Source organism: Mytilus californianus, unplaced genomic scaffold (assembly GCF_021869535.1).
Source record: "Mytilus californianus isolate M0D057914Y unplaced genomic scaffold, xbMytCali1.0.p SCAF_11, whole genome shotgun sequence".
Taxonomy (NCBI): Eukaryota; Metazoa; Mollusca; class Bivalvia; order Mytilida; family Mytilidae; genus Mytilus; species Mytilus californianus.
Genome location: NW_026262593.1, coordinates 3,569,063 through 3,597,041, shown reverse-complemented (window position 1 = coordinate 3,597,041; position 27,979 = coordinate 3,569,063). Strand labels below are relative to the sequence as shown.

At 33.1% G+C, this 27,979-nt stretch overlaps 1 protein-coding gene across 9 annotated transcripts; it reads left to right on the top strand.

Annotated features, from left to right (window-relative positions):
- The first annotated feature begins 19 nt into the window (after positions 1 to 19).
- On the top strand, positions 20 to 27,278 carry LOC127719385 (integrator complex subunit 11-like). 9 transcript variants are annotated; one of them, XM_052225491.1, is made up of 21 exons: positions 20 to 149; positions 1,342 to 1,353; positions 2,068 to 2,153; positions 3,783 to 3,862; positions 6,363 to 6,474; positions 7,272 to 7,388; positions 7,949 to 8,047; positions 9,833 to 10,006; positions 12,353 to 12,472; positions 14,223 to 14,318; positions 15,677 to 15,799; positions 16,228 to 16,317; positions 17,061 to 17,223; positions 17,714 to 17,824; positions 18,453 to 18,517; positions 19,696 to 19,838; positions 22,921 to 22,993; positions 23,222 to 23,287; positions 23,402 to 23,449; positions 24,590 to 24,640; positions 26,938 to 27,278. In XM_052225491.1, exons 1-21 carry the CDS (start codon positions 122 to 124, stop codon positions 26,992 to 26,994), a joined length of 1,914 nt encoding a protein of 637 aa, XP_052081451.1. In that variant the 5' UTR covers positions 20 to 121; the 3' UTR covers positions 26,995 to 27,278. The 9 variants fall into 9 exon arrangements, with proteins under 9 accessions (XP_052081451.1, XP_052081452.1, XP_052081450.1 ...); XM_052225492.1 differs by lacking the exon at positions 24,590 to 24,640 and adding an exon at positions 24,476 to 24,526; XM_052225490.1 differs by lacking the exon at positions 24,590 to 24,640 and adding an exon at positions 24,134 to 24,184.
- Positions 27,279 to 27,979: the final 701 nt, after the last annotated feature.

The following is a 27,979-nucleotide window of genomic DNA, read 5'->3' as shown; positions in this document are numbered from 1 at the left end:
TAATTTTGGAACATTCACGGTTAAATAATTCCGGACGTATCATGCCTTCAGCTTCCAAGAAAAGTAGATGCAAAAGCTGAACTATCTCCCAAATTGATAACATAAAGTTTACTATTGGGAAATGACAGAAATTCGGGTGACACCATTAGGTAATTTATGTTATCATTACACTATGTACCAATCAAATGTCACAGCTTTCTCTGTTTCTTTGGTCCAAACAAAATAATAAATGATAATGCCAGTCAGGAGTATATTACCTATACATGTTTGTGAACCTATGGATACCTATGCATCTTCAAAACTTTGGTACTGTAGTAATGCTCTACTTAGTTAGTCCACCTTTTTGTGTTCTTGTGGTTGTGTGTAGTCCAAATATTTATGACTCTTGATTTTAATTTTTTTGCTGTGAGGCCTGGAAGGACATGAAGGAAGGCCTGGCAGCAAAAAAATTAAATACTTAAATAGCCATTCAAGGCATCATAATTATTTGGACTAGGTTGTGCGCTGACTTTGAATGCAGGAGGTTGATGGGCTGGTGGGTCTATGGTAATTCCTTTTGGGATTCTGTGTCTGGAGCCATTTTCTGATTTGGCGAGAGCAGCTACATCATAAAATTGCTCAGGACATAGAATCCCAAAAGGCATGAAAGGGATTAGGCGAGTTGATTTAGGAAAGTATTTCTTAATCTCATCAACATCATATGTTTAAGCAGCTAGAAGGCCAAGATTTTATCAATTCTAATGTTCAAAGGTGTTTAAAGTTTTTGTTGAGATAACCTCCACAGGGCAGCTTTTCCAGATGTCAACAACTCTGTTCGTAAAAAAATTCTATTTGAGATCTAGACAACTAATTGCAGATAAACAAATGTAGTTACTTTTACAAATTTATAGCAGAGTGTTCAAAATTTAACTATGAAGAGTGGAAAAATAGTGTATTGCACAAGATTTTGGACATGTTGGAGTTGAATCTATTTCTCTAATGATTTTTGAGAAAATTATCTTTCTTTGAATGCATTAAAATTCTAAAATAGAACAAATAACCTCAGCACACATCATCCTTATCTGGACCACTGTACTGCTTCCAGGGATGATATAGAAGTGTTATACCCTGCCAAGTCTTACCTATAGCATGTATAGATACAAAAATGTAAACCTGTATCCACTGTTCTCCAATCAGTGTTACTTTTCAGCCACATTAATTCAAATTAAGGAAAACCATTGAAAAATTAAATGCCAGATTGGAAATGTTATGTTGCATCTGTCTCATTATACAATGTATAACATTTAAACTATATGTTTTGTACACATAAATATAAATTTATTATTTCATTTTTTCTTACAGGTGCAGGGCAGGGTAAGTATGTGCTATACAAAAACTGAATGAGCTGTACATAGTCAATGGTAGTGTAAATATCAAGCAAGAGAATATAAATACGTATAAAATCATGACAATTAAACATGCCATGCTACTTATAATTTATGGTTTAAACAAAATACAAAAGCAATACATGTATTAAAGACAGAGATGACCTTAGTTTATTTATTTGATGATAATAAATTATTTTTGACTGTAGATTATTCATGGGATTTATCTTCTCACTTCTAAGAATACTACAAAATTAGACACCACAAAAAATCCTAATATGGTACATTTGACACACAAACAAATACTGATATATGGTACATTTGAAATGTTTTGTCTGGAATTGATGTCACAAAAATAGAGCCATACATGACAGAGGTGCCTTTTTAACTGTCAAAATCATCATGATCATTATTTATGTGTAAATGATGCTTTTTCTTAAAAGGCATTATAGAATAAAGGCCAATGATAAACTGTAGATTTATTTGTGATACGGATGAGTTAACATCTTTACATCAACCCAAGTCAAGTAGAATACAAAATAATATACCTCCCTCGGAAACAAAAATGGTGACTAAACTTTTGACGTTACAAAAATTTATTGATTTAAAAAAGAAGTCCATATGAAAGACTATTGAATATCATGAATATGTTGCATAAATATGAAACTATTCTCATTACTATTTTGTCTTGTTTTGTCTAAAGATGTTGGTAGGAGCTGTATATTGGTGACAATTGGTGGTAAAAATATCATGATGGACTGTGGTATGCACATGGGTTACAACGATGATGTGAGTACATACAGGTTTATTTCATAACAAGCTTGAAGTGCTATTTGATTTTTGCTGAAAGAGAATGTAACAGAAGCTTCCATGATCTCCCTTTATATTGGATAACCAAATATGCTATCAAACATATAACTACCACTTTTACTTAATATAGAAAGTTATACTAAAAATTCACCAAGACAGTTTTGATAAATCCTATTAAAAGCCAATTGCCTATAACCAAACAACAGATACACATAAGATATCATTCATGACACTTACAGATGTGAACGGACTGATCTGACATTCAAGTAAAAGTAACGTTTTCTGGATACCTTCTTACTTAATGCTAGCGCAGTCACGAAATAACCAAATAAACCCAGGTTCTTTACATAAACAATGAAGACCAGTTCTGCCCTGGACACCTTGTCACACTAGGGGACAAGTGTCTACAACAACCGACATAACGGACAATTCTCTGGGAGGACAAAGCTAATACTTGACCGGGAAATGATTATGACAAGTATAATCCAGCATTCTAGGAAGGGAAGTCTTAAAGAAATAATACCTAAATTATCATATTTATTTCATACCAAAATACACAATAAATATTCTTATATTATGACAGTAAGTTGTACAACAATACAGAAGTTAAATAAAGGGGGAAAATGTATTACTTTAAGTAGGGCTTTTAAATTGTACCATTTGAACCATTTTAGTCCCAAATCCTAACGTTTAAACCCTAATTAGTGCCAACACATTTAATAGACGAAGTGGTCCAGAACAGTAATAGTAAACAGCATGGCTGTAATGACAACTGATAATTACCTTCGAGGAAAGTATGAATTCTGGACAATGTATTAAATGTGAATTCAGTATATAATTAATAACAAAATGACTTAACAAATGGTACTTTCTTAAAATAAGATTTGCAATTTAACCAACACAATCTTACCTTTAACTATTAATAACCGGTTTAGAAAAGGAGTACAGTTATTGTGTACATAAACACAGGTGAAAGTTTTCATGTAAACAATAGTAATTATATAAAATGTAAATATGCTTAAACTTAAAAGGGAGCTAATAAATTACTCTTAATTCCAATATTGCCACACAGACATCAAACATGGCCAACACCTTTTTGTCTTCAAATAATATTATGCTTGTGCAAGAAGATTTTGCCTTTCAGATTGCTAACAGCCAATCACTTTTTGAATGAATTCCTTCATTTCTGATCAATTGGTAAAATATATATTTCAGCTTATTGCAAGTGTTATATATGTGGTTGTTTAAATAAAGCAAATACAATTTTCTAAAAAAAATCTCTTAAACTCTATAACTGTCTGCCTGATTCAATGGAGGAGTATCTAAATATGCATGCACACAAGGATTAAAAAGTTTGACTTCAAATTGAAACAGATTCATATAGTTGTGACAAGAAATTTCATTATATTATTAAAATTACTTCAAAATACAAATGTACCTGCTTTGATTAGAGACAAAAACGTGATCAAACATTGTTGAAACAAAAGATTTGATTTTAATTAGCATAAGTAAATTATCCATTACGATAATGATGCAAGCTATACCTTTTACTCTGATGCTATGCAAAAACTTTTAAATTATTTGTAACTAGACCTGTTATATTTACAGAGAAGGTTTCCTGATTTTTCCTACATTACAAAGACAGATGATGAGAAGTTAACTGATCATCTAGACTGTGTTATTATAACGTAAGCAGATATTGACTAAGATAATATATATCTGCATATAAGTTGTATGTTGACTCTTGGATGCTGATTTACATGACTTAAAAAAAACAACAAATCTTTAAAGTTGTTTCAGATCCTAAAGTCATGCTAGGAGTCAATTTGGTCAAAGAAATCATCTAACTTCCCTATTTCTTTTATTTCGTGTTGGAACAAGGATAGTGTTTTATTTTGATTACTCTTAATAATCAGTGATTTTCCAACCTTTTTTTAAATGGGGCCTGGGCTCTAGGCAATTAGGAAAAATGTGTCATGTCCTGTGTGAATTAGTAAGAAATATATCAATGTTTTCATCATATTTTGATAAGGTTATTTATAAGAATTCTAATTTTCTATCATGTTCCAATTTGAACATATCAACAAGTTTATCAAGGTTCTCAGGTTCCAGAGCCGTCTCTGCAAATCCTAATAATGGCATCCAAATTCTTTGTCTACTCGAACGCGACTGACCCAAAAATCATGCGGAGTCAAATTCTTTTTTTGGTTAAAATCTTTTTTTTTTAATTTTCAGAATTTTAAAGATACGATTTTTCTGTTCTAACTATTATTTTACAAAACAAATCACTTCTGCACTTTCATCTTCTCTAGTATCAAGTTTTTGTTTCAAAACTCTTTGGTGATACTGATTTGAAACCATGCGTGGTGGCAGAAATTTATTCACACTGTCCTGGTTGAAAAGTATTTAGATCCAAAAATAAGCTTGTCTCAGAAGAGCTTAAACAGTACGCTCATTAAAATAAGTGTTTTGTAAACACAGAAGATGTTAAACAACAGAAATGTGAAAACTGATAGTCACAAAACATTGAGTTCAGTAGAAAGAAACTACTTTTCCAGTGTTTCTGCTTGTTGATTCATAAGAACATCTGCAAATTTGGATGAAGGTTCCACTCAACCTCAGATGAGATCAATAATCAGAACAATCTTAAACACAGGACTATTTTTTCTTTAGTGGGACTTGTAAAAATATCTGATATTTTGGTGGGGTGTGAAATATGTGAGATTGCTCACTAAAGGTTTTATTGTTTCTGATGCTTGGTTGATAATGGTGAACAGCTTATTTTCTCATGATTAATATTTTTTTTTTACCCAGGCTTTTGTAGAATTGAAGAGTTTTCTTGAGCATCTGTCAATACAGACATCCATTTATCCATCTATCAATTTATTCCTTTATTTTGATCATTTACATATCATTTACAAAATGATTATTTTTTTGTCGAGCCTGCGACTTTTGTCGCAGAAAGCTCGACATAGGGATAGCGATCCGGCGGCGGCTACGGCGGCGGCGGCGGCGTTAGCTAACTTCTTAAAAGCTTTATATTTTAGAAGATGGAAGACCTGGATGCTTCATACTTTGTATATGAATGCCTCATGTTACGAAGTTTCCGTCAGTCACATGTCCAATGTCCTTGACCTCATTTTCATGGTTCAGTGACTACTTGAAAAAAAAGTTCAGATTTTTTGTAATGTTAAATTCTCTCTTATTATAAGTAATAGGATAACTATATTTGGTATGTGCGTACCTTGCAAGGTCCTCATGCCCGTCAGACAGTTTTCCCTTGACCTCGACCTCATTTCATGGATCAGTGAACAAGGTTAAGTTTTCGTGGTCAAGTCCATATCTCAGATACTATAAGCAATAGGTCTAGTATATTCGGTGTATGGAAGGACTGTAAGGTGTACATGTCCAACTGGCAGGTGTCATCTGACCTTGACCTCATTTTCATGGTTCAGTGGTTATAGTTAAGTTTTTGTGTTTTGGTCTGTTTTTCTTATACTGTATGCAATAGGTCTACTATATTTGGTGTATGGAATGATTGTAAGGTGTACATGTCTAGCTGGCAGGTGTCATCTGACCTTGACCTCATTTTCATGGTTCAGTGGTCAAAGTTAAGTTTTTGAGTTTTGGTCTTTCTTTCTAATACTGCATGCAATAGGTCAGCTATATTTGGTGTATGGAATGATTGTAAGGTGTACATGTCTAGCTGGCAGGAGTCATCTTACCTTGACCTCATTTTCATGGTTCAGTGGTCAAAGTTAAGTTTTTGAGTTTTGGTCTTTTTTTCTAATACTATATGCAATAGTTCAACTATATTTGGTGTATGGAAATATTTTATGATCTATATGTCAGTTACGCAGGTTTTATTTGACCTTGACCTCATTTTCAAGGTTCATTGCTCAGTGTTAAGTTTTTGTGTTTTCGTCTGTTTTTCTTAAACTATAAGCAATAGGTCAACTGTATTTGTTGTATGGAAGAATTGTTAGCTGTACATGCCTGCCTAGCATGGTTCATCTGACCTTGACCTCATTTTCATGGTTCATTGGTCAATGTTTAGTTTACTTGGTTAATGTTAAGTTTATGTGACAGTTGTAATAAAGCTTTATATTTAGGACTATCAACATAATATCAATGATTAGTAAAGAAGGCGAGACATTTCAGCGTGTGCACTCTTGTTTATATTTGTAGTCATTTTCATTTGGACCACTGTGGTGCTTTGCCATACATGTCTGAAATGGTGGGATTTGATGGACCAATCTACATGACACATCCAACTAAAGCCATCTGTCCTATATTATTGGTATGTACAATGTTAGATAACTCTTATAGATAAATTGAATTGAATTATATATACACTTTTTGAAGAAGTAATTGAAAATTATATACTGTTAATTCAGGAAATGTCGCACAAAAATAAAAATTCACATTTTGAATTTTTGATAGAATTATTTGTATGCACCATTTCCTATCGTAGAAAATCGTAGTAATAAATACCATGATACGTGCAAAATTTTCTGCATCTTCTTGTTCGTGTTGTTTTTATATAAATCAGATTTGGATAATGCTAAGTTAAATTTTTGGTAAAACAATGATGATTTCAAGAGTTGGGTTATACATGTTATAGAATCTTGATGCAGCTTGGGATTCATCTGCTAAGAAAATTGTGAGTCTGGTCTAGTTTACATGAGCCAAGAATGTGTAGTTTTAAAGTGCACACCTAACAAAATAATGAAAAACACCTACATTTCATTATATTTGGAGAAGTGGTTTTAAAAATGGAAACTCCTTGAAAAATGAATGGCATGTCAGCTTAATTTACCAGATAAGGTTTCTATGGAGTACTTCTGGCGTTGCAGTCATAAAACATGTAAAATTTTTGAGTACGTTTATTGTACTCAGACTCAGAAATCAACCGATCAAAAAACTGGATTTGGGATTTCAAGCACAAATTTTGTACTCTTAGTCCTGAGTAAAGTTTGATGATAGAAAGCCCAAATTGTTCATTTTTTCACATGGATAAGAAGAAAAGAAATTAATATAGAACTTTGTCACCAACATTTAAAAATGTTTAAAGAGATATATTTTTTAATTTTTTAGGAAGACTACAGGAAAATAACAGTAGAGAGGAAAGGGGAAACTAACTTTTTTACGTCAGAAATGATCAAGCAGTGTATGAAGAAAACTGTAGCTGTCAACCTACACGAAGTTATAAAGGTATTTTCTGTTGAATAAAAGGATTTTGGGAGAAACATCAGTGATTCTGCATTTCAGCAGGAAAATATTAAATTAAACGATGAAGATTAATAATCTAAAATCATTACTGCCTACGCCTTCACTTTTGGGTAATTTTCCATATCTTTTATTTACATTTTTCTTATCTTTTTTTTATATATCAATCATAAAGCCTCAGCATTCAATTTCCCCAAACTTTTATATGTCATTACCAAAAAAGTATGATGCCAATGAAATAATAGGAATAAAATTGGTATCTGAAATAAAAAGAATAAAATTGGTATCATTTCCATGTCAACTGCTTAAAGCCTCATAAAGAAGAGAAATCTGAAATAAAAAAAACAACTTTTTTACTCTGCCTCATATTCAATTTTACATTACCAAAATAACTGGAAAAGAATGTGAATTGAATCAATGTTGTGAAGAGTTTTGACATTGTCTTGAAAGTCACTTGTTCACATCTTTTTATCTATTGAAAACTAAAATAAAAGACATTTAAAATCAACGATTAATTCTTGTGCTTCTATTTTTCTTTCTTGAAGGTTGATGATGAGTTAGAAATAAAAGCATATTATGCAGGACATGTTTTAGGGGCAGCAATGTTCCAAGTGAGAGTTGGTCAACAGTCCATGGTATATACAGTAAGTATAAGCTTTGACCTTGAAGGTTTCACTATGACTTTGAAATGAAAAAATAGCAATAAAAGTGCTGCTCCTTTCTGAAAGCCCTTTGTTTAACTTAGAGTAAGACACTTTCAATGTGTTGATTTTACTACACTTGTTAATGTTTAAGGCACTTTCAATGTGTTGATTTTACTACACTTGTTAATGTTTAAGGCACTTTCAATGTGTTGATTTTACTACACTTGTTGATGTTTGAGTGTACACATGCATTTCTGTGATATAATTTTTTCACCTGAAACAACTTTGACAACTTAGGTCAACGATATTTGGTATACAGTTGTATAAGCATTGGCATATCTCATTTCCATGGAGATTATTTGGCCCCGCCCCCTCAGTCATGGTCTATTGACTGAAACTTTTGCTTAGTTTTCATGTATTAGTTTGTGATTAGGTCAGTTTAAGGGGAACTGTTAGTGGTAGGTCAATGATAATTGGTATGCAGTTGTATAAGCATTAGCACATCTCATTTCCATGGAGAATATTTGGTCCTTACCACTCAGTCATGATCTATTGACTTTGAAACTTTTGCTTAGTTTACATGTATAAGTTTGTGATTAGATCAGTTTAAGATGAACCACTAACGTTAAGTCAATGATATTTGGTATGCAAATGTATTGGCATTTGCAAGTTTCATTTCCATGGAGATTGTTTAGCCCTGTACCTTCAATCATGGTTCATTGACTTTGAATATTTGCATAACTTACATGTTAAAGTATTGCTATTTTAATTTCAACATTTGCATTATCAAAATAACAAATAGCCGAGACATATCTCTGTGTTAACAGTTTATTTTATCATTTTTTATACGACTGCAAAAAAATTTTTGGGATCGTATAATGGTATGATGTCGTCGTCGTCTGCGTTGTCGTCTGCGTCTGTGTCGTCGTCGTAAGACACATTGGTTTCCGGACAATAACTTTAGTTTAAGTAAATGGATCTCTATGAAATTTTTTAAGAAGGTTCAATACCACAAAAGGAAGATTGGGATTGATTTTGGGGATGATGGTCCCAACCGTTTAGGAATTAGGGGCCCAAAAAGGGGCCCAAAACAAGCAATTTTCTAGTTTCAGGATATTAACTTGTGTATAAGTATTTCGATTGCTCTGAAATTGTACCGTAATGTTTAATACCACAAGTAGAAGGTTGGGATTCATTTTAGAGGTTATGGGGCCAACAGTTAAGGAATTAAGGGCCAAAAAGGGGCCAAAAACCAGCATTTTTCTAGTTTCCAGACATTAACTTGTGTGTAAGTGTATGGATCTCTCTGACATTGTACTACAAGGTTCCATACTACAAAGGAAAGGCTGGGATTGAGTTTTGGGGTTATTGCTCCAAGGGGGGGGGGGGGTTCAAAAAGTTGGGGGGGGGGGGGTTTCCTTATTTTTTTAAGGGATTCATTTTTTTGTTTTCAAAATTTTTAAAACTTCGAATTTTTGAAAAGTTTCAAGAAGAAATCTTCAATTGCACAGTATTACATTCTAGGTGACACAGAGGTTTTAATTTATTTCATTGACTTGTCTTGGGCAGACATAATATTTGCTAATACTTTGGCTATTGAACAGACTTTATTTGAATTTTAAGTGATCTGGTCAGAATTGTATTAATTAAGCTGAAAGGAGGATTAAAAAAAAAAATAGAAAAATTCCATAATTGAATATACTCCAAATCTAATTAAAACTTAGTTTTATTTAAATTCTCACAGAGATATTTTATCATTGATAAAATATATGTATATGTTTTCAGGGTGATTATAATATGACCCCAGATCGACATCTTGGTGCCGCCTGGATTGATAAATGTCGGCCAGATTTACTTATCACAGAATCTACCTATGCTACAACAATACGAGATTCAAAGCGATGTCGAGAGAGAGATTTCCTGAAGAAAGTACATTCTTGTGTGGAGAAAGGGGGAAAGGTACTTTTACTGATATTTACAGATTGTATTTGGAAAATTTCAGCTATCTAATAAATATAAAAATAAGGAGATGTTGTATGATTGCCAATGATACAACTATATACCAGAGTTCTAATGAAGTGGATGAGAGCAATTATAGGCAACTAAATGGCCTTCAACAATGAGAAAAATCCATACCATATAGTATGCTATAATAATGTTTTCAATATAGCGTTGAATGCTGTTTTTTTTAAATTTATACAGAATAAAGCATTTTCATAGAGTGTGGAAATGTAATAGTCACTTGCCCTCATTTAAAAAACACAGCGTTCATATTGAAGGATCTTGAAATAAAATATATTTTAAACGTTTTGAGTCTGAAATAAAACTTTTAAGAACAAAGCTTCGACAGAAGTTGTGAAATTTGATGAAAACAGTGCCATAATGAAGATTTCAAAGTAGATAGCTCATAAAATATCAAATTCAATAATTATTATACATCTATATCACAGGATATTTTATTGTTACATATTTCTATTAATTCTTCATATTTACAATATATAAAATATGCAATTTAAGTACACAGACATTGTGTAAAAATACTGTTAATTTATTAGTTGGGAGGAGACTTAAATTCTATAATCATAAACATAGGAAACATGACGGAATTAAATAATTCATCTTTCAACCAATAAAAGAACAACAGTTGTATGAATTGAACACCCTCTGTTAATATTAACAAATGCAACAAACTCAAAAGTATAAAAAATCAATGTGGACAGTAATAGCTCTGACTTGGTGTAGGACATTATAACTGCACAAGGGTGCCTCGATGGCAAAGTGGTCTCAGTTGTTCATCTTCTGTATCACTAGATGGTAAACACTGAGGTTGGGAGTTCAAGCCTTGCTCTATCACTAGCCTGTTAACAGTGAGGTTGGTAGTTCAAGCCTTGCTCTATCATTAGCCTGTTAACAGTGAGGTTTGGAGTTCAAGCCTTGCTCTATCACTAGCCTGTTAACAGTGAGTTTGGGAGTTCAAGCATTGCTCTATCATTAGCCTGTTAACAGTGAGGTTTGGAGTTCAAGCCTTGCTCTATCACTAGCCTGTTAACACTGAGGTCGGGAGTTTAAGCCTTGCTCTATCACTAGCCTGTTAACACTGAGGTTGGGAGTTCAAGCTTTGCTCTATCACTAGCCTGTTAACACTGAGGTTGGGAGTTCAATCCTTGCTCTATCACTAGCCTGTTAACGGTGAGGTTGGGAGTTCAAGCCTTGCTCTATCACTAGCCTGTTTATGATGTGGTTGGGAGTTCAAGCCTTGCTCTATCACTAGCCTGTTTACACTAAGGTAGGGAGTTCAAGCTTTGCTCTATCACTAGCCTGTCAACACTGAGGTTGGGAGTTTAAGCCTTGCTCTATCACTAGCCTGTCAACACTGAGGTTGGGAGTTCAAGCCTTGCTCTATCACCAGCCTGTTAACACTGAGGTTGGGAGTTCAAGCCTTTCTCTATCACTAGGCTGTTAACACTGAGGTTGGGAGTTCAAGCCTTGCTCTATCACTAGCCTGTTAACGGTGAAGTTGGGAGTTCAAGCCTTGCTCTAACACTAGCCTGTTAAAGAAGAGGTTGGGAATTCAAGCCTTTCTCTATCACTAGCCTTTTAACCCTGATGTTTTGAGTTCAAGCCTTGCTCTATCACTAGACTGTTAACGCTGAGGTTGGGAGTTCAAGCCTTGCTCTAAACCTAGCCTGTTAAAGAAGAGGTTGGGAATTCAAGCCTTTCTCTATCACTAACCTGTTAACACTGAGGTTGGGAGTTCAAGCCTTGCTCTATCACTAGCTTGTTAACGGTGAGGTCTGGAGTTCAAGCCTTGCTCTATCACTAGCCTATTAGAGCTGAGGTTGGGAGTTCAAGCCTTGCTCTATCACTAGCCTTTTAACGATGATGTTTGGAGTTCAAGCCTTGCTCTATCACTAGCCTGTTAACGCTGAGGTTGGGAGTTCAAGCCTTGCTTTAGGACACTTAGCCTTTTAACGCTGATGATGGGAGTTCAAGCCTTGCTCAAGGAGTTTGACTCCTATCTTAATTGACGAGGAGTGCCAATTTTCTGCTACTGGTCACTGTTTCTCTCCAGATACCTTCCTCCACCAATAAAAGCTGTCCACCACAATATAGCCAAGCATGCTTAAAGTGGTGTTAAACACCATAAATCTTTAAACATGTAATGGCATAAAAACACTGCATGGTGATAAAACATGATGTGATAGATATCAGGAAAATAATATTGAAAGTATTGAAATGTATACTTAATAGATGATCTATGTAAAGTAAGTTTAGTTTGTCATCCTGGTGGCTTTTTATTTCCAGGTTTTGATTCCAGTATTTGCATTAGGAAGAGCTCAAGAGTTATGTATATTGTTAGAGAGTTACTGGGAAAGAATGAACTTAAAAGTACCCATTTATTTCTCATTGGGTTTGACAGAAAAGGTATGTTTATATAATATGCACATTGTCTGTGAAAAAACTAGATGCACAAAATGTGAAAAAAAACCATATCATATGTAGATATTTAATTTTCATTGAATTCTCTAACATTCAGTATTTTAATAGTTCCTAAAAAATCACCAAAAAATGGTTGATAGTTGATACAGTTTTCCTTACCTAGTTTTCCTTACCTTTTATACTGATATATAGAGTTTAATAAGTGCTTTTCCTGAATTGTTTTTATTATGAAAATAAGGAGATGTGGTATGATTACCAATGAGACAACTATTTACCAGAGTTCAAATGACATAGATTTAAGCAATAATAGGTCATCATAGGCTTCAACAGTGAGAAAAACCCATAACATATAGTCAGCTATGAAAGACCTTGATATGAAAAATATGAAACAAATTAAAAAGAAAAAACTAACGGCCAAATTTATAACGATACAATTTACAAAAAACAAATATGACAGACATGAAGCAACAACAACCACTGAATTACAGGCTCCTGACTTGGGACAGACACATATTAATGTGGCGTTGATAAAGATGTTTGTGAATGCTCAACCATCCCCTAACCATTGTATGTTTATTTTCTATACTTTATGATATTCCACGGATTGAGATCTCTACCTTTTTAAACTGGATAAACTGCCTTGGGATTAAAAGATTCCTTACGTTTTAGAGGTCACTGGGTCAAAGGTTAGGTTGCTGCAGCAATTTATAGACCTAATTTCGTTTTTGCTTTACAGTCCTCATCCCCGAACTATATGACAAAAAACAATAGACATAAAACATTGTTTTTTCTAGTACAGATAAAAATTAATCTCAATTTGGTTTATGCACAAATGTTGCTTCTGTTATATATCATGATTATGTTTATTAATATTTTCAAGCTCCACATGCAGATTGAGTATTTAACTTACATTTGAAAAAACAAAAACAAACAAACAAAAAAACAAACTTACATTTGACAGAATACATTTTTTAAACAGAATCACTGTAAAAAATATGTTGTATAATTTTGAGTGAGGTATTACTGTACTAATTTCGACAGATTGGGAAAAGGCAAAATGAAAACTTTTTTTAATGAAAGAAATTTTTTTTAATTTTGTATTTTCTAGGCAAATCATTATTACAAGCTATTCATTACATGGACGAGTTAATTTTGTATTTTCTAGGCAAATCATTATTACAAGCTATTCATTACATGGACGAGTTATTTTTGTATTTTCTAGGCAAATCATTATTACAAGCTATTCATTACATGGACGAGTTATTTTTGTATTTTCTAGGCAAATCATTATTACAAGCTATTCATTACATGGACGAGTTAATTTTGTATTTTCTAGGCAAATCATTATTACAAGCTATTCATTACATGGACGAGTTAATTTTGTATTTTCTAGGCAAATCATTATTACAAGCTATTCATTACATGGACAAGTTATTTTTGTATTTTATAGGCAAATCATTATTACAAGCTATTCATTACATGGACGAGTTATTTTTGTATTTTCTAGGCAAATCATTATTACAAGCTATTCATTACATGGACAAGTTATTTTTGTATTTTCTAGGCAAATCATTATTACAAGCTATTCATTACATGGACAAGTTAATTTTGTATTTTCTAGGCAAATCATTATTACAAGCTATTCATTACATGGACAAGTTAATTTTGTATTTTCTAGGCAAATCATTATTACAAGCTATTCATTACATGGACGAGTTATTTTTGTATTTTCTAGGCAAATCATTATTACAAGCTATTCATTACATGGACGAGTCAGAAGATCAAGAAAACATTTGTACACAGAAATATGTTTGAATTTAAACACATTAAGGTAAAATACAATTATTACAACACAAAGAAGATTAAATCCATTTCCACTTAATGAATAAATGAAAGATTGTATTTAGGAGACAATTAGATGTTAGAAATTGTTGATAAAATCATGTATAGTATTGGCTGATGATGTCATCATGTTACCAGTATACTTTAAATAAGAAAAATAAGTCATTGGTTTTCACATGACTGATAAGGATGGCATGTATTCTGGTTATAGAAGGTGATGTTGGGAACACATCACTGAGACATGGTGAACACATCACTGAGACAAATGGAACATATCAGTGAGACATTGGGAACACATCATTGAGACATGGTGAACACATCACTGAGACATTGGGAACTCATCATACACCTTATCGCTATTTGTCCGCCATTACTGGACATCACAAAGGTTCCCGTAAAATTTTGACATCACAATAGAAAATATCTGACGTCACAATGAAAAAGTGATTGTTGTATGACGTCAATAGTTCAAGTGGCGCAGATTTCAAATAGGGATAAGGTCTATTTGAGACATGGTGAACACATCACTGAGACATGGGGAACACAGCATTAAGACATGGGGAACACATCACTGAGACATAGGGAACACATCAGTGAAACAAGGGGGAACACACCAGTGAGATAAGGGGAACACATCACTGAGACATTGGGAACACATCAGTGAGACATGGGGGAACATACCACTGAGACATGGGGAACACATCAGTGAGGACACATTAGTGAGACATGGGGAACACATCAGTGAGACAGAAAAACAACAACACAGTAAAACTGATCCCTACATTTTTTTTTACACAATTTCAGATCTCATGATGATAAGGTATTTTGTAATTGTCATGATTTTAATTATCTGTTTCAGAGTTTTCATACTTTATTTGATTAAAAATTCTTCATTTTTGTCTCATGTTTTGATGATAAGTTAAGTTTGGATTGACCAATTAAAAAAACATTCGCACAAAATAAGAATTAAGGAAGTTATGTTGATTTTTCTACCAAACAATTTGGAATTTTATAAGTGAACATTTTTAGGCATGAATTTAAAATTGCAGGATAAAAAACAATATACAGACATTGTTTGAATATATCAAAGATATTTTTACTTGCTACAAAACAGGAAAAAAGCTCTGCTTACCTCAATTTTCTTCCAGTCTCTTAAGCTTGTACAATTACATTTTACAGATTCTGTCAATGTATATATATTGTATGTATTTTTCAAAATTTTAAAAACAGTTGAAATTTGTATCTGAAAAATGCAATGTTACTATTACTTTAGGAAGGATGTGTGATGACCTGGCACAGGTGTATAACTTAATGATGATCTTTCTCATTAGGCTTTCTCTTTTTCAGCCATTTGACAGGGCCTACATAGAGAACCCAGGACCAATGGTAGTATTTGCCACTCCTGGAATGTTGCATGCTGGTCTTTCACTACAAGTATTTAAAAAATGGGCTCCAAACCCTAACAATATGGTAAGAACTGTAGAAAGAAAAAGTTCATTGATTAATTATAATATCACTATAGCACCAGAGATTTAAGGGAGGTTAAGGTGGGTGTGAAGGGATCTTTACTTAAGCCACCACAACTCTGCACTTTGTATCCACTACTCATCTTTAGTGACCAGATTTGAGTTTAATGTTTCCTGTTGCAAAACACAGAGTTATAGATTCTTGTTAAAAAAAATTCTAATGTAACACTGAGATTCCATTTTGTTATAATTAATTTTAAACAAAATCCCATTTGTTTCCCAGTATGAACAAAAGTGGAGGTTGGGTAAATGTCGCTGAGATTGCTATTAAATTTGGTTCAGCCTGAAAAGAGGCAATACTAGTGGAAGTGGTGTTAAACTACTATCATTTAATCAATTGATCATAATAATTTTAATTTGAATTTGATTTAGATTATAATGCCAGGATACTGTGTGGCAGGCACTGTCGGCCATAAGATTTTGAATGGTGCTAAGAGACTGGAAATGGAAAATAAACAAACTGTAAGTACACTTCAATCTTAACTATACTTTCCAACAAGGAAGTAGTGTCAAAAATAATCCTGAAATATTGTTTGTCTGTTTTACCATTATCAGCACCTCTTCTGTCATAATTTTCTTCATTTTAACATCAAGCTTTTCTGGATTCCTGCAAGCTTCAGATCTGTGGACTGACTTAACCCGTGCAGAAAATAATTTATCTTGAAATAAACTATAATAATAAACAAAAAATTGTGTACGGATAGAGATTTTCAGTATTCATATTCTTGAAGGAATAGTCTCCTGATGCCCTAGTCCTGTTATGACGTTTGTGTATATGTATGTGTCAAAGATCATGTTATAGAATATAAATAAGGAGATGTGTTATGATTGTCAATGAGACAACTACACATATCCACCAGAGACCAAATGATCTTGATGTAAACAATTATAGGGCACCGTACAGCCTTCAACAATCAACATAAACCATACCGTACAGTGAGCTTTAAAAAGCCGTTGGATGACAAAATGTTAGCAATTCAAAAGAGAAAAATTAACAGCCTGATTTATGCCTAAAACAATAAAAGAAAAACATTTTGTCATCAATTAACCTTGTACATAAATTCCAATTACATTAGAGTATGAGAATGTTAGGTTACATGTTGTGGATTTTGTTTTTCCAGTTAGAATTAAAGTTGAGTGTTCAGTACATGTCATTTAGTGCACATGCAGATGCTAAAGGTATAATGTTGTGGATTTTTTTTCAGTTAGAAGTAAAGTTGAGTGTCCAGTACATGTCATTTAGTGCACATGCAGATGCTAAAGGTATAATGCAGCTGATATCATGGTGTGAACCCAAAAATGTCATGCTGGTCCATGGAGAGGCTGAGAAAATGGACTTCTTAAAAAGCAAGATCCAGCACCAGTTTGGTAAGAATTTTTTACAGTCTGTCAACATTGCGTGTTCAAATTTATTGTGTGAACTTTTTACTTTAAGACATTAGCATCATTCTATGATGTGTTTTGTATACTGTTGTTTGTCTTTTCGTAATTTTTTTGGTTTCTGCCATGGCTTTGTCAATTTGTTTTCGACTGATGAGTTTGAATGTCCCTTTGGTATCTTTCACCTTTCTTTCACTCTATTATTGTTGATCAAACATTTGCTAATGTTTAACAACATCAGTAAGTATGAAATTGTAAACTAAATTATTTTTCATGGATACTTATTTTTAGCGTTTAACCCTTTCTAGTCGAGTTATTTATTTTCAAGATTTTTCTAATTTCTCGATGTATTTCTATAAGTGCAGGCCCAAATTTTACACATTCTTTAAGATTTATTTTTTGCGTTATTTTTCTACTTTCGAAAGTCAGGAAAATAAATAACCTGTATATGAACTAATAATAGACTCTATTATTGTAGGCATTGATTGTTTCAAACCAGCCAATGGAGAAACAGCAGTCATTCACACAAAGCATAATATACCAGTAGACGTTTCTTTGCCTTTACTCAAAAGGGAGGCTTCAAAATTAGGTAATTATTAATGGTAACAGTCTGTGATGGTCATCGGTTATACTTGATATGGAGAGTTTTGATGATTATCAGTTAGATGCGAGAACAAAAGTTATTATGTCATTCAAAGGGCTTAAACAAAACAACCGTCTAAAGTTACTATTTTAATGAGAAAAGTGCAGCCCTAGTGTTTTTACAACTCTGTAATAAATTAAAGGAAAATTTATTGCCAGAATCGATAAAGGTTTTCACACAAGTTATATCTTATTAGTATGTACAATGAGCATAACAATAGATGTTAAATACAGCAATATTTATTGGGCCTCTGTCATCTCGTTGGCAGAGTGGTCTTAAGTAGTTCATCTTGGTGATAACTAGCCTGTCAACTCTGATGATGTGAGTTGAAACCCTGATCTTGGCAAAGTGTTTAATTCCCATCTTAATTGATAATGATTGCCAGTTTTCTTGCTGAAGATCATGGTCCTCTCGTGGTACTCTTCTGAAATAGAGAAGTGTGCTGAAAGTGTTTAAAACACCAACACACAAACAAACAAACATAAATATATCTGTTCCATGAAAGAATTTAACAACTGCTCTTTTCTTTTAATATTCTGTCATTTTCATAAACATATTTTTGTAATTCCTTCAGGATCTTTACCACCAGATCCAAAAAGACCAAAGATATTTCATGGTGCCCTAGTAATGAAAGGAACAGTATGTATAAGTTAATGCCAATATTTAGGATGTCATTGTATAACTGTCTATATGTGTATTGCTAATATTTATTTACATAAGGTCGGGTATATATGAACTTCAGAGTTCATCAAAATTATGGAAAAAATGGAGATAGGTCCTTTTACTTGATTTTGAGATACAATGAAACCTGTATATAACGGTCACCCTCGGGACCAGATAAAACTGACCTTATAAGAGAGGTAATCTTTGAATTGAGGTTCAAAATGCATAGATATTACGACTCAAGTAAGATCTACGGTACTATAGTTCCAGCTTTTATAACAAATACATATGCTTGTGTATTCTTGGGCAAAAAAAGTATATAAGAATAAGTTGCTAGTTGACACGTGGACAGTTGATGTAAATTTAGTCAACAAAATTAAATGATTTCATCACACTAGAAAAATACTTTAGTGGTAACAATTAACAAGTAGACAGTAGACAGTTGACAAGTAGACAGTTGACAGTTTGACAGTTGACAAATAGACAGTTGACAGTTGACAAGTAGACAGTTGACAGTTTGACAGTTGACAAGTAGACAGTTTGACAGTTGACAAGTAGATGGTTTCCAGTTGACAAGTAGACGGTCAACAGGTAACAAATTCTATGAAAAGAAATGATTAAATTAAATTTATACCACAGATAGACATCAACAGGTCAACAGTTGACCAATAATGGCCATGTATCTATGTTGACCTTTCAATCTGTTGACCTGTCGACATACATGTATGTACATATAAACTAATTTACCATTTATTCTTCCAATTGAACTACAATCCCATATATCCTACTTGACCCGATATTACTACAGTAGGACATAAATAAGGTTACTTCACATGACAGGTTGTTTGCTTAATAGAAGTGACCTTTATAGCAAGTTTCATTAAATAATTATTTGAAGAATAAGAATATTTGGTTGGAAAAAAATTATCTTTGATTTATCACATGAGATGGATTATAAAAAGATCATATTAAACTGTATAAAGATGAAGTAAACATAACCAAAACCTCTAATCAGAATGGAATCGTATTTGAGGTGTTAAATACTAAAATGTTGAGATTTAATGGGTTTGCTAGACACATATTTTTTAATAAAATGCATAGAAAAAGCCATATCTATTATAGGGTGGTTTACAAATTTGACCTTTTTGTTTCAGAAACTTCAATTAATTGATCCAGGATTAGCATTGAAGGATTTAGGATTAGAGGAACACAATCTCAGATTTACATCAACAGTCATGTTGGACGAGGAAGGACAGACGACACAAACAGCAGATAGAATATACCAACTTGTTAAAACGTAAGAAATACACTTGTCTTATTTTCAATTAACAGGAATTTTTATCTCTTTTTATTGTTAAGTACAAAAAGATGTGGGTTATAGGTCAATCAGATACCAACCTAAAGACACAAATATCTAAAAGACATGTAGAGGTCAACATACAGTTTTTATTTTGCACTTTTAGAATCTTCAACAAAGGTTTTTTATTGGGATGAGCATTAGCTAGATATCTGATTTCCTTATACGGTGGTAAAAATAGCATAAAATATTTGTATAAAGGTTATTTTATTCATAATTAGAAGAGCTGGATTATACATATTTTGTTTTATACTGTGGATTCATTATTATCATCCTTCCCTACCGCTATATCAGCTTCCTCAACATATCTGTAAAACTCGTATACACTTAGCGCGTGCAAGTGAGGAGACATTGTCAAGTGAGCAGGACTTATCAAAAAATTCTCCCAACATATTGCCTTGTATTGTAATGGTGATAAGTCACCAAATAAATTCTTTTAATAAAATAAATTACACTTGCAGTACATATTTTACAATGAACCATTTCTTTTTTCCTAAAATTACTTTACATTCTGAAACGAGATGTTGATAAAATGGTGTCGACGGCAGTCTTGATAAGTTCTGCCGGGACTACTTTTTTTCAGAACTGAACTATTTGACCTAATTTGAACTATTGATCTGACCTGTATTGAGATCAATCTATCGATACAAATGTGAACAATGCGGGGGTGGCAGTTTAAATTATTAAAAATATTTATAGTGAACATAAAATTCACAGTAAAACTTATAATAAAAATTGATTAATTAAATGCACATATATTATACACTCTAGATTAAACATTTCATTTTAAATGATAAAATAGGGGAAAAAATCTACCACAAAACAACAACCCTCTTTCTGACAAGCCTAAAATACTTATTTCCTCTGCTAAAACAAAACAAAAACAAACATACAAAATGGCTACTGACAAAGATAATGCTTTTGAAGACCAATCAAACAGACATTTTTTACTTCAATTCGGGGGAAATTCAGCAAATGAAAGTCAAAGTCAAACTGAGTGCATGTACAGATACATGTATCACTTATGTCAAATTATTTGAGCCTGAATTACATATACCAAGTTTTCTCAAATTGCTTGTAAAACAAAGAAAAATAATTGTTTCATAAAAAAAAGCACACATACAACAATTTATCATCATGTTCACTGCATATTAAATTGGTATCCTGAAAAATTCCACAAAAAGTCACAATTTAATGTTTTTGTTGTGAAAAATGGTGTAAATCATATATATTGGCTATATCTGTATATGTACATTGATAATTCGCATGAAATAGACTGAAGAGGGCAAAATATTAAATGATTAATACATGTAAAACAAGTTAAGATTCCATTTATAGTATTTACTGTTTCAGTGTAACTAAGTTAGGATTTGAACCTAAGAACTTCTCATAAAGAGATGCTCTGACCCCTGAGCTACCTAGTTGAATACACTGAAAGCATAATTTTTTTCAAGAATCATAAACATGATGTACCTTGTCATTTTAACTCCAAGTCATCAAAAGAATGATATATCAATGTACATGGACAAACAGAATGCAGCGAAGCAATTTTGTATATTTCAAAAATCCAGGTGATCTGGTTCTGTTATTTGTCAATACAGTACAGAAGAAAATATCTGACGGAAAATTTTGACATGTTTGAACCAAATATGTTTTCCTCAATGATAACATTTGGCAAAGCACTTATAGGAAATGGTACCCCATAACCTTAACCAGAATATCATCCCAATGCAATTTGGTGGGGTAGTCGTTACAAAAATAACACCTACCTTCCTTGTCTTCTCACGTACAAATGGCGGGTACAAGGTGCGAGATGTCGAGGTATTTACATACAAAAGGACAATTTACCAACATCTGTCTTTCTCAAATTAACTTCTCCTTTACGAATTACGACTACTTAAATATATATGTGTACTTTTAGTCTTGAAAACAAACAGCATTTTGATGTGTTTCTGGAATTTTTTTATGAAGCGTATGCTGTTCAGCAGTCAGCGAGTAGAAATTTTCTTCTTCTGGTGATATGAAATACTACGATCTTTCAATATAATCTTTAATATTTCTTTTTTTTTTGTATCATCTTCAAATATTATACTCTCATATATGCATTATCATGTACACGAAACATTTTTCCTCCTCTAGTTAATGGGAATATTTTACCCTGCGTATTTTGGCCACAAGGTGTATCCGCAGTTTAATTTTTTGATGACGTGTGTTGCCTAGTAATAACAGAGTCACTCTGGTAATAACAATTCCCGCGAAATTTTTGAAAAAGGAAATTTTGATAAAAGACATTGCTTTGAAAGATAATAAAAATGTTATCTGAATGTGGATTGTATATATAGATATTGAAAAATATCAGCCCCCTCGACAGAATATGAAGCTAAATGGCTCGTTCGCTACGCTCACTCGACATTTAGCTTCATATTCTGGCTCACGGGCTGATATTTTTCTATATCTACATATCCACATCCAGATAACATGTACTTATTGGTTTGATACCAATTTTCGTGGATTTCGTGGTTACTCTTGAACCACAAATTCCAATATATATGGAATTACACATTTTCTATAAGAATGTATGCAGACTTCAGCAAAACCACGAAATCAAATATCCACGAAAATGCAAGTTTTCCTCAATCCATGAAAATTGGTACCAACAAAAATAAATGAATCCACAGTAGATTCTTTTTGTCTGAAGTGTCAATCTAGCAAAATTTGTCCTTGACTTAATTTTCATGGTTCAGTGACTGCATTAAACTAAAATGCAGTGCAAAACAAAAAATATAACTGTATAGTGTAATGTCATAAATATTGATGGGGAAAAGAAGATATTAAAATGCAGTGGAAGATCCAGGGAGCATAGAGCTGGGGTGAAGATCATCATATTTTAAAATAAAATTAGAATAACGCATATCAATACCACTGAGTATTTTATACATCTTTTTTAAAGGGCCTTTTTATCAATGAAGAAAAGTGGCTTTATAAAAGAGAAATCATTACAGTATTTGTTTAAATGTTTCAGAAATCTAAAAGAATTTCCTGTGAGTTATTCCTCTGATGGGTCTATTAGTATATCTGACTCTGTATTGGTCCAGGTCTCTGGAGATGAGGAGTCTAAATCTGTCTTAGTATCATGGTCTCATCAGGTTAGTATATGTAAGGTTTCCTCTGACGGGTCTATTAGTATATCTGACTCTGTATTGGCCCAGGTCTCGGGAGATGAAGAGTCTAAATCTGTCTTAGTATCATGGTCTCATCAGGTTAGTATATATAAGGTTTCCTCTGATGGGTCTATTAGTATATCTGACTCTGTATTGGCCCAGGTCTCGGGAGATGAAGAGTCTAAATCTGTCTTAGTATCATGGTCTCATCAGGTTAGTATATGTAAGGTTTCCTCTGACAGGTCTATTAGTATATCTGACTCTGTATTGGTCCAGGTCCCTGGAGATGAGGAGTCTAAATCTGTCTTAGTATCATGGTCACATCAGGTTAGTATATATAAGGTTTCCTCTGACGGGTCTATTAGTATATCTGACTCTGTATTGGTCCAGGTCTCTGGAGATGAGGATTCTAAATCTGTCTTAGTATCATGGTCTCATCAGGTTAGTATATATAAGGTTTCCTCTGATGGGTCTATTAGTATATCTGACTCTGTATTGGTCCAGGTCTCTGGAGATGAGGAGTCTAAATCTGTCTTAGTATCATGGTCTCATCAGGTTAGTATATGTAAGGTTTCCTCTGACAGGTCTATTAGTATATCTGACTCTGTATTGGTCCAGGTTTCTGGAGATGAGGAGTCTAAATCTGTCTTAGTATCATGGTCTCATCAGGTTAGTATAAGTAAGGTTTCCTCTGACGGGTCTATTAGTATATCTGATTCTGTATTGGTCTAGGTCTCTGGAGATGAGGAGTCTTAATCTGTCTTAGTATCATGGTCACATCAGGTTAGTATATGTAAGGTTTCCTCTGACGGGTCTATTAGTATATCTGACTCTGTATTGGTCCAGGACTCTAGAGATGAGGAGTCTAAATCTGTCTTAGTATCATGGTCTCATCAGGTTAGTATATGTAAGGTTTCCTCTGACAGGTCTATTAGTATATCTGACTCTGTATTGGTCCAGGTTTCTGGAGATGAGGAGTCTAAATCTGTCTTAGTATCATGGTCTCATCAGGTTAGTATAAGTAAGGTTTCCTCTGACGGGTCTATTAGTATATCTGATTCTGTATTGGTCTAGGTCTCTGGAGATGAGGAGTCTAAATCTGTCTTAGTATCATGGTCACATCAGGTTAGTATATGTAAGGTTTCCTCTGACGGGTCTATTAGTATATCTGACTCTGTATTGGTCCAGGACTCAAGAGATGAGGAGTCTAAATCTGTCTTAGTATCATGGTCTCATCAGGTTGGTATATGTAAGGTCTCCTCTGACGGGTCTATTAGTATATCTGACTCTGTATTGGCCCAGGTCTCGGGAGATGAGGAGTCTAAATCTGTCTTAGTATCATGGTCACATCAGGTTAGTATATATAAGGTTTTCTCTGATGGGTCTATTAGTATATCTGATTCTGTATTGGTCCAGGTCTCTGGAGATGAGGAGTCTAAATCTGTCTTAGTATCATGGTCACATCAGGTTAGTATATATAAGGTTTCCTCTGATGGGTCTATTAGTATATCTGATTCTGTATTGGTCCAGGTCTCTGGAGATGAGGAGTCTAAATCTGTCTTAGTATCATGGTCACATCAGGTTAGTATATATAAGGTTTCCTCTGATGGGTCTATTAGTATATCTGATTCTGTATTGGCCCAGGTCTCGGGAGATGAGGAGTCTAAATCTGTCTTAGTATCATGGTCACATCAGGTTAGTATATATAAGGTTTCCTCTGACGGGTCTATTAGTATATCTGATTCTGTATTGGCCCAGGTCTCGGGAGATGAGGAGTCTAAATCTGTCCTAGTGTCATGGTCACATCAGGTTAGTATATTGTATATCTTAGGTCCAGGTCTCGGTAGATGAGGAGTCTAAATCTGTCCTAGTGTCATGGTCACATCAAGTAAGTATTATAAATCTTAGGTTTCAATTTTTCAACTCCATGCATCAAAAGATTTTGTCCAGCAATGCCTATGTTTCTCATTATTTTTTAATAACCTACCTATTACTATACAAATGTAATATCTTTTGAAATTCTTGTTATTTTTTAATTGGTTTTCCATCTTTTTTATCACTCAGATTTCATAAGTAAAAGGCAGAGGGATTTTTTTCGAGCCAAAATTAAAAATTTTCAAATGCTTTGTAATTTTATTGTTTTTTACAGTATACATGTACAATGGTATATATTATTTATGAAAAATGTAATTATTTGAAATGTCCAGAGTAAAATGCCTTGAAAGATAGCTTTTATATAATTGAATCCTCTAAACAGTTTAGTTTAGGGCTATTCCAGAAAAAAATGTATTGGGGATGGAAGGCAGTTTGTTTTAGCACCTGCCACCCAGACATTTGTAATTGAGAATCATATTGCATTATAGTGTTAAAAGTTGCTCTGATACCCATCACATACTGTGGATTCATTATTATTCGTTGGATACCAATTTTCGTGGATTTCGTGGGTACAGGTGAACCACGAAATTAAATGTTCAACGAATGACAAATTTTCTATAGGCTTGTATGCAGACTTCAGCAAAACCACGAAATTAAATATCCACGAACATGCAAGTTTTCCCTAATCCACGAAAATTGGTACCCACGAAAATAAATGAATCCACAGTATGTATTATTAATATAAAGTGACTTCTAACCCCTCCATACATTTTTTACTGGAATAGCCCTTAGTTTTAATGGATCAAATTTAAGTGGTAAGATATGTACCAATTATCAGGTTTTCTGCATATTGCTATTGTTAATTATCAGCTGCAAGTGATCACTATAGTAAGTTTTATGAGGTGTTAGTGCTGATATTTTTTGTAAAAGACTTCATACTGTATGGAGCAGCTGATATTTTACAATATTAATATGATGATAATCCAATAATCATTTTTTGTGATGGTATTCATGTGTTTTTAACAATAGAAACAGTACTTTTTCATTGTTTCGCCAGCAAATCAGAAGAGGGTCAAACTTATCAACATCAGGCAAAAGATGAAGATTAAGCCAATAAATCCGAGGGCAAGCTATTAAGGCCCGGGTCAAGCAAAATTGACATCACAAAGCCATGATATACGATTTTATGAAGAGCAAATATAAATAGAATACTTCATACTATACATTGAATTTTTATGAGGGTGTTTTTACACTTATAGGTAATGTGACAGTAGTAAAACTCAATACCCACAAAAACAATTACTACTTAAAAAGTACTTGCTGAAGTTATTTAGTGATATCTCGTAAACTTATTGTAAATTGAGTTTTCTGGATACTTTGCAGCTCTTAAGAATATGATTGATGTCACTGAAAATCAAAATACTGTAATTCAGAAATTATTGAGATGTTTATAATTTTGTGAAAAGTTGCTACTGGATACGTTTTGGAGAAAAATAAAACTTCCCTTTTAAACTTTGATAGCATTGCATCATTTCCTGAAAATTTAATGATTAAGGTGGTACCTAACACTACAGGGAGATAACTCTGTAAAAATCAACTTAATGTTTTAATCATGTTGTATTGTTAAGGAAATATTAAGCTTCTCAATGATCAAAATTAGTGTTTGTCAAACTGCTATATAACCAATGAAATTTTTCTGATAAAGTGGTTGGTTCAAATTATTTGAAATTTTTATATTTTTGTCAAAGGGTCAAAGTAAACATTATGTCAAAGTTTTATGAAAATTAAACGAGCCAAATTAATTTTAGTCAAGGTGTTGGGTACCACCTTAATCTCCCATTTGTGTTTATTGTTCAACAAACAATCATACTGCTAATGCATGCAATAATTTCTTAAGTTAGAATTTTCTGTTTCTAATTGACATCCTTTAATTAAAAGATTCCAAGTTAGACTTACACATTTTGTTATTTAAATGAAAGAGCTTTCATGTTTAATTATTGCAGGATGAAGATGTTGGTAGCTTTCTTCTAAAGTTGTTGAAGGAACAGCTAGACACCTGAGATGATGGTATCTTCATCAGCTGTTGTAGAGTTGCATCATATCTTTAAATAGTATTCTGCAGATAGTAGGAGTTTCCTGCTGGGAGTATTGTAGACTAAAGATTGTGTTTGTGAAAGAGGCCATGTGATGGGCCATACACATTTATAAATACTGATGGTATATTTTGTGTATAAAGTATGGCACATATATAAGTGTGGTGTAATGACAGTGACAATGTTTATCTATGTGTAATTGAACAAAGGTTCCTTGATATTAAAGAGAAAGCTCTATAAAGTCTGAAAAATGTATCTAAATTGCCATGTTAACTGTATATTGATCTTAGTTATTTTACTCCATATAGGGTTCTGCCTAATAATGGCTGCCAGCATAAACAAGATTGCATCTTCAAAAGTGAACTAGAGCATATCATATCTGTTATGCAAAAAACCTTGTATATAAGGCTGTAAGAACTTAATTTGTTCTGTTTAGTTGGATAAGCCATAAATTTAAATTTTAAGTATCTGAAAATATATGTCATGTTTTGTCCTGATGCAATCCCGTTGGTTGTCAGCTGAATATGATATATTCACTTTATCAATAGTTAGATATCTACGATATTTAAGATTGATAAGGAATATCAAATAGAGCACCAAAAAAGTCAAAATCTATGGATTTCAAGACAGTTGAATGTAGGGTATTGTCCTAAAGGCTTTCCCAACATGCATTTTGCCAGAAATGTCAATCATGAAAATGCATGGTATATTAGCTTAACTGTATTTGAAAAATAAATTGGTGATGCAAAGGCTTTGTCCTATCTAAAATATCTCCAGTTTGTCTGAAATATCTCCAGTTTTGTCTGAAATATCTGCAATTTTGTCTGAAATATATCCAGTTTTGCCCGATTACTGATCACAATAAACATATTTTGGACACTGTTAAGCTGCTTGACATAGTAGTACATAGATATCAGGATTCTTCTACAGTGTTTATATAGATATAAGAAGA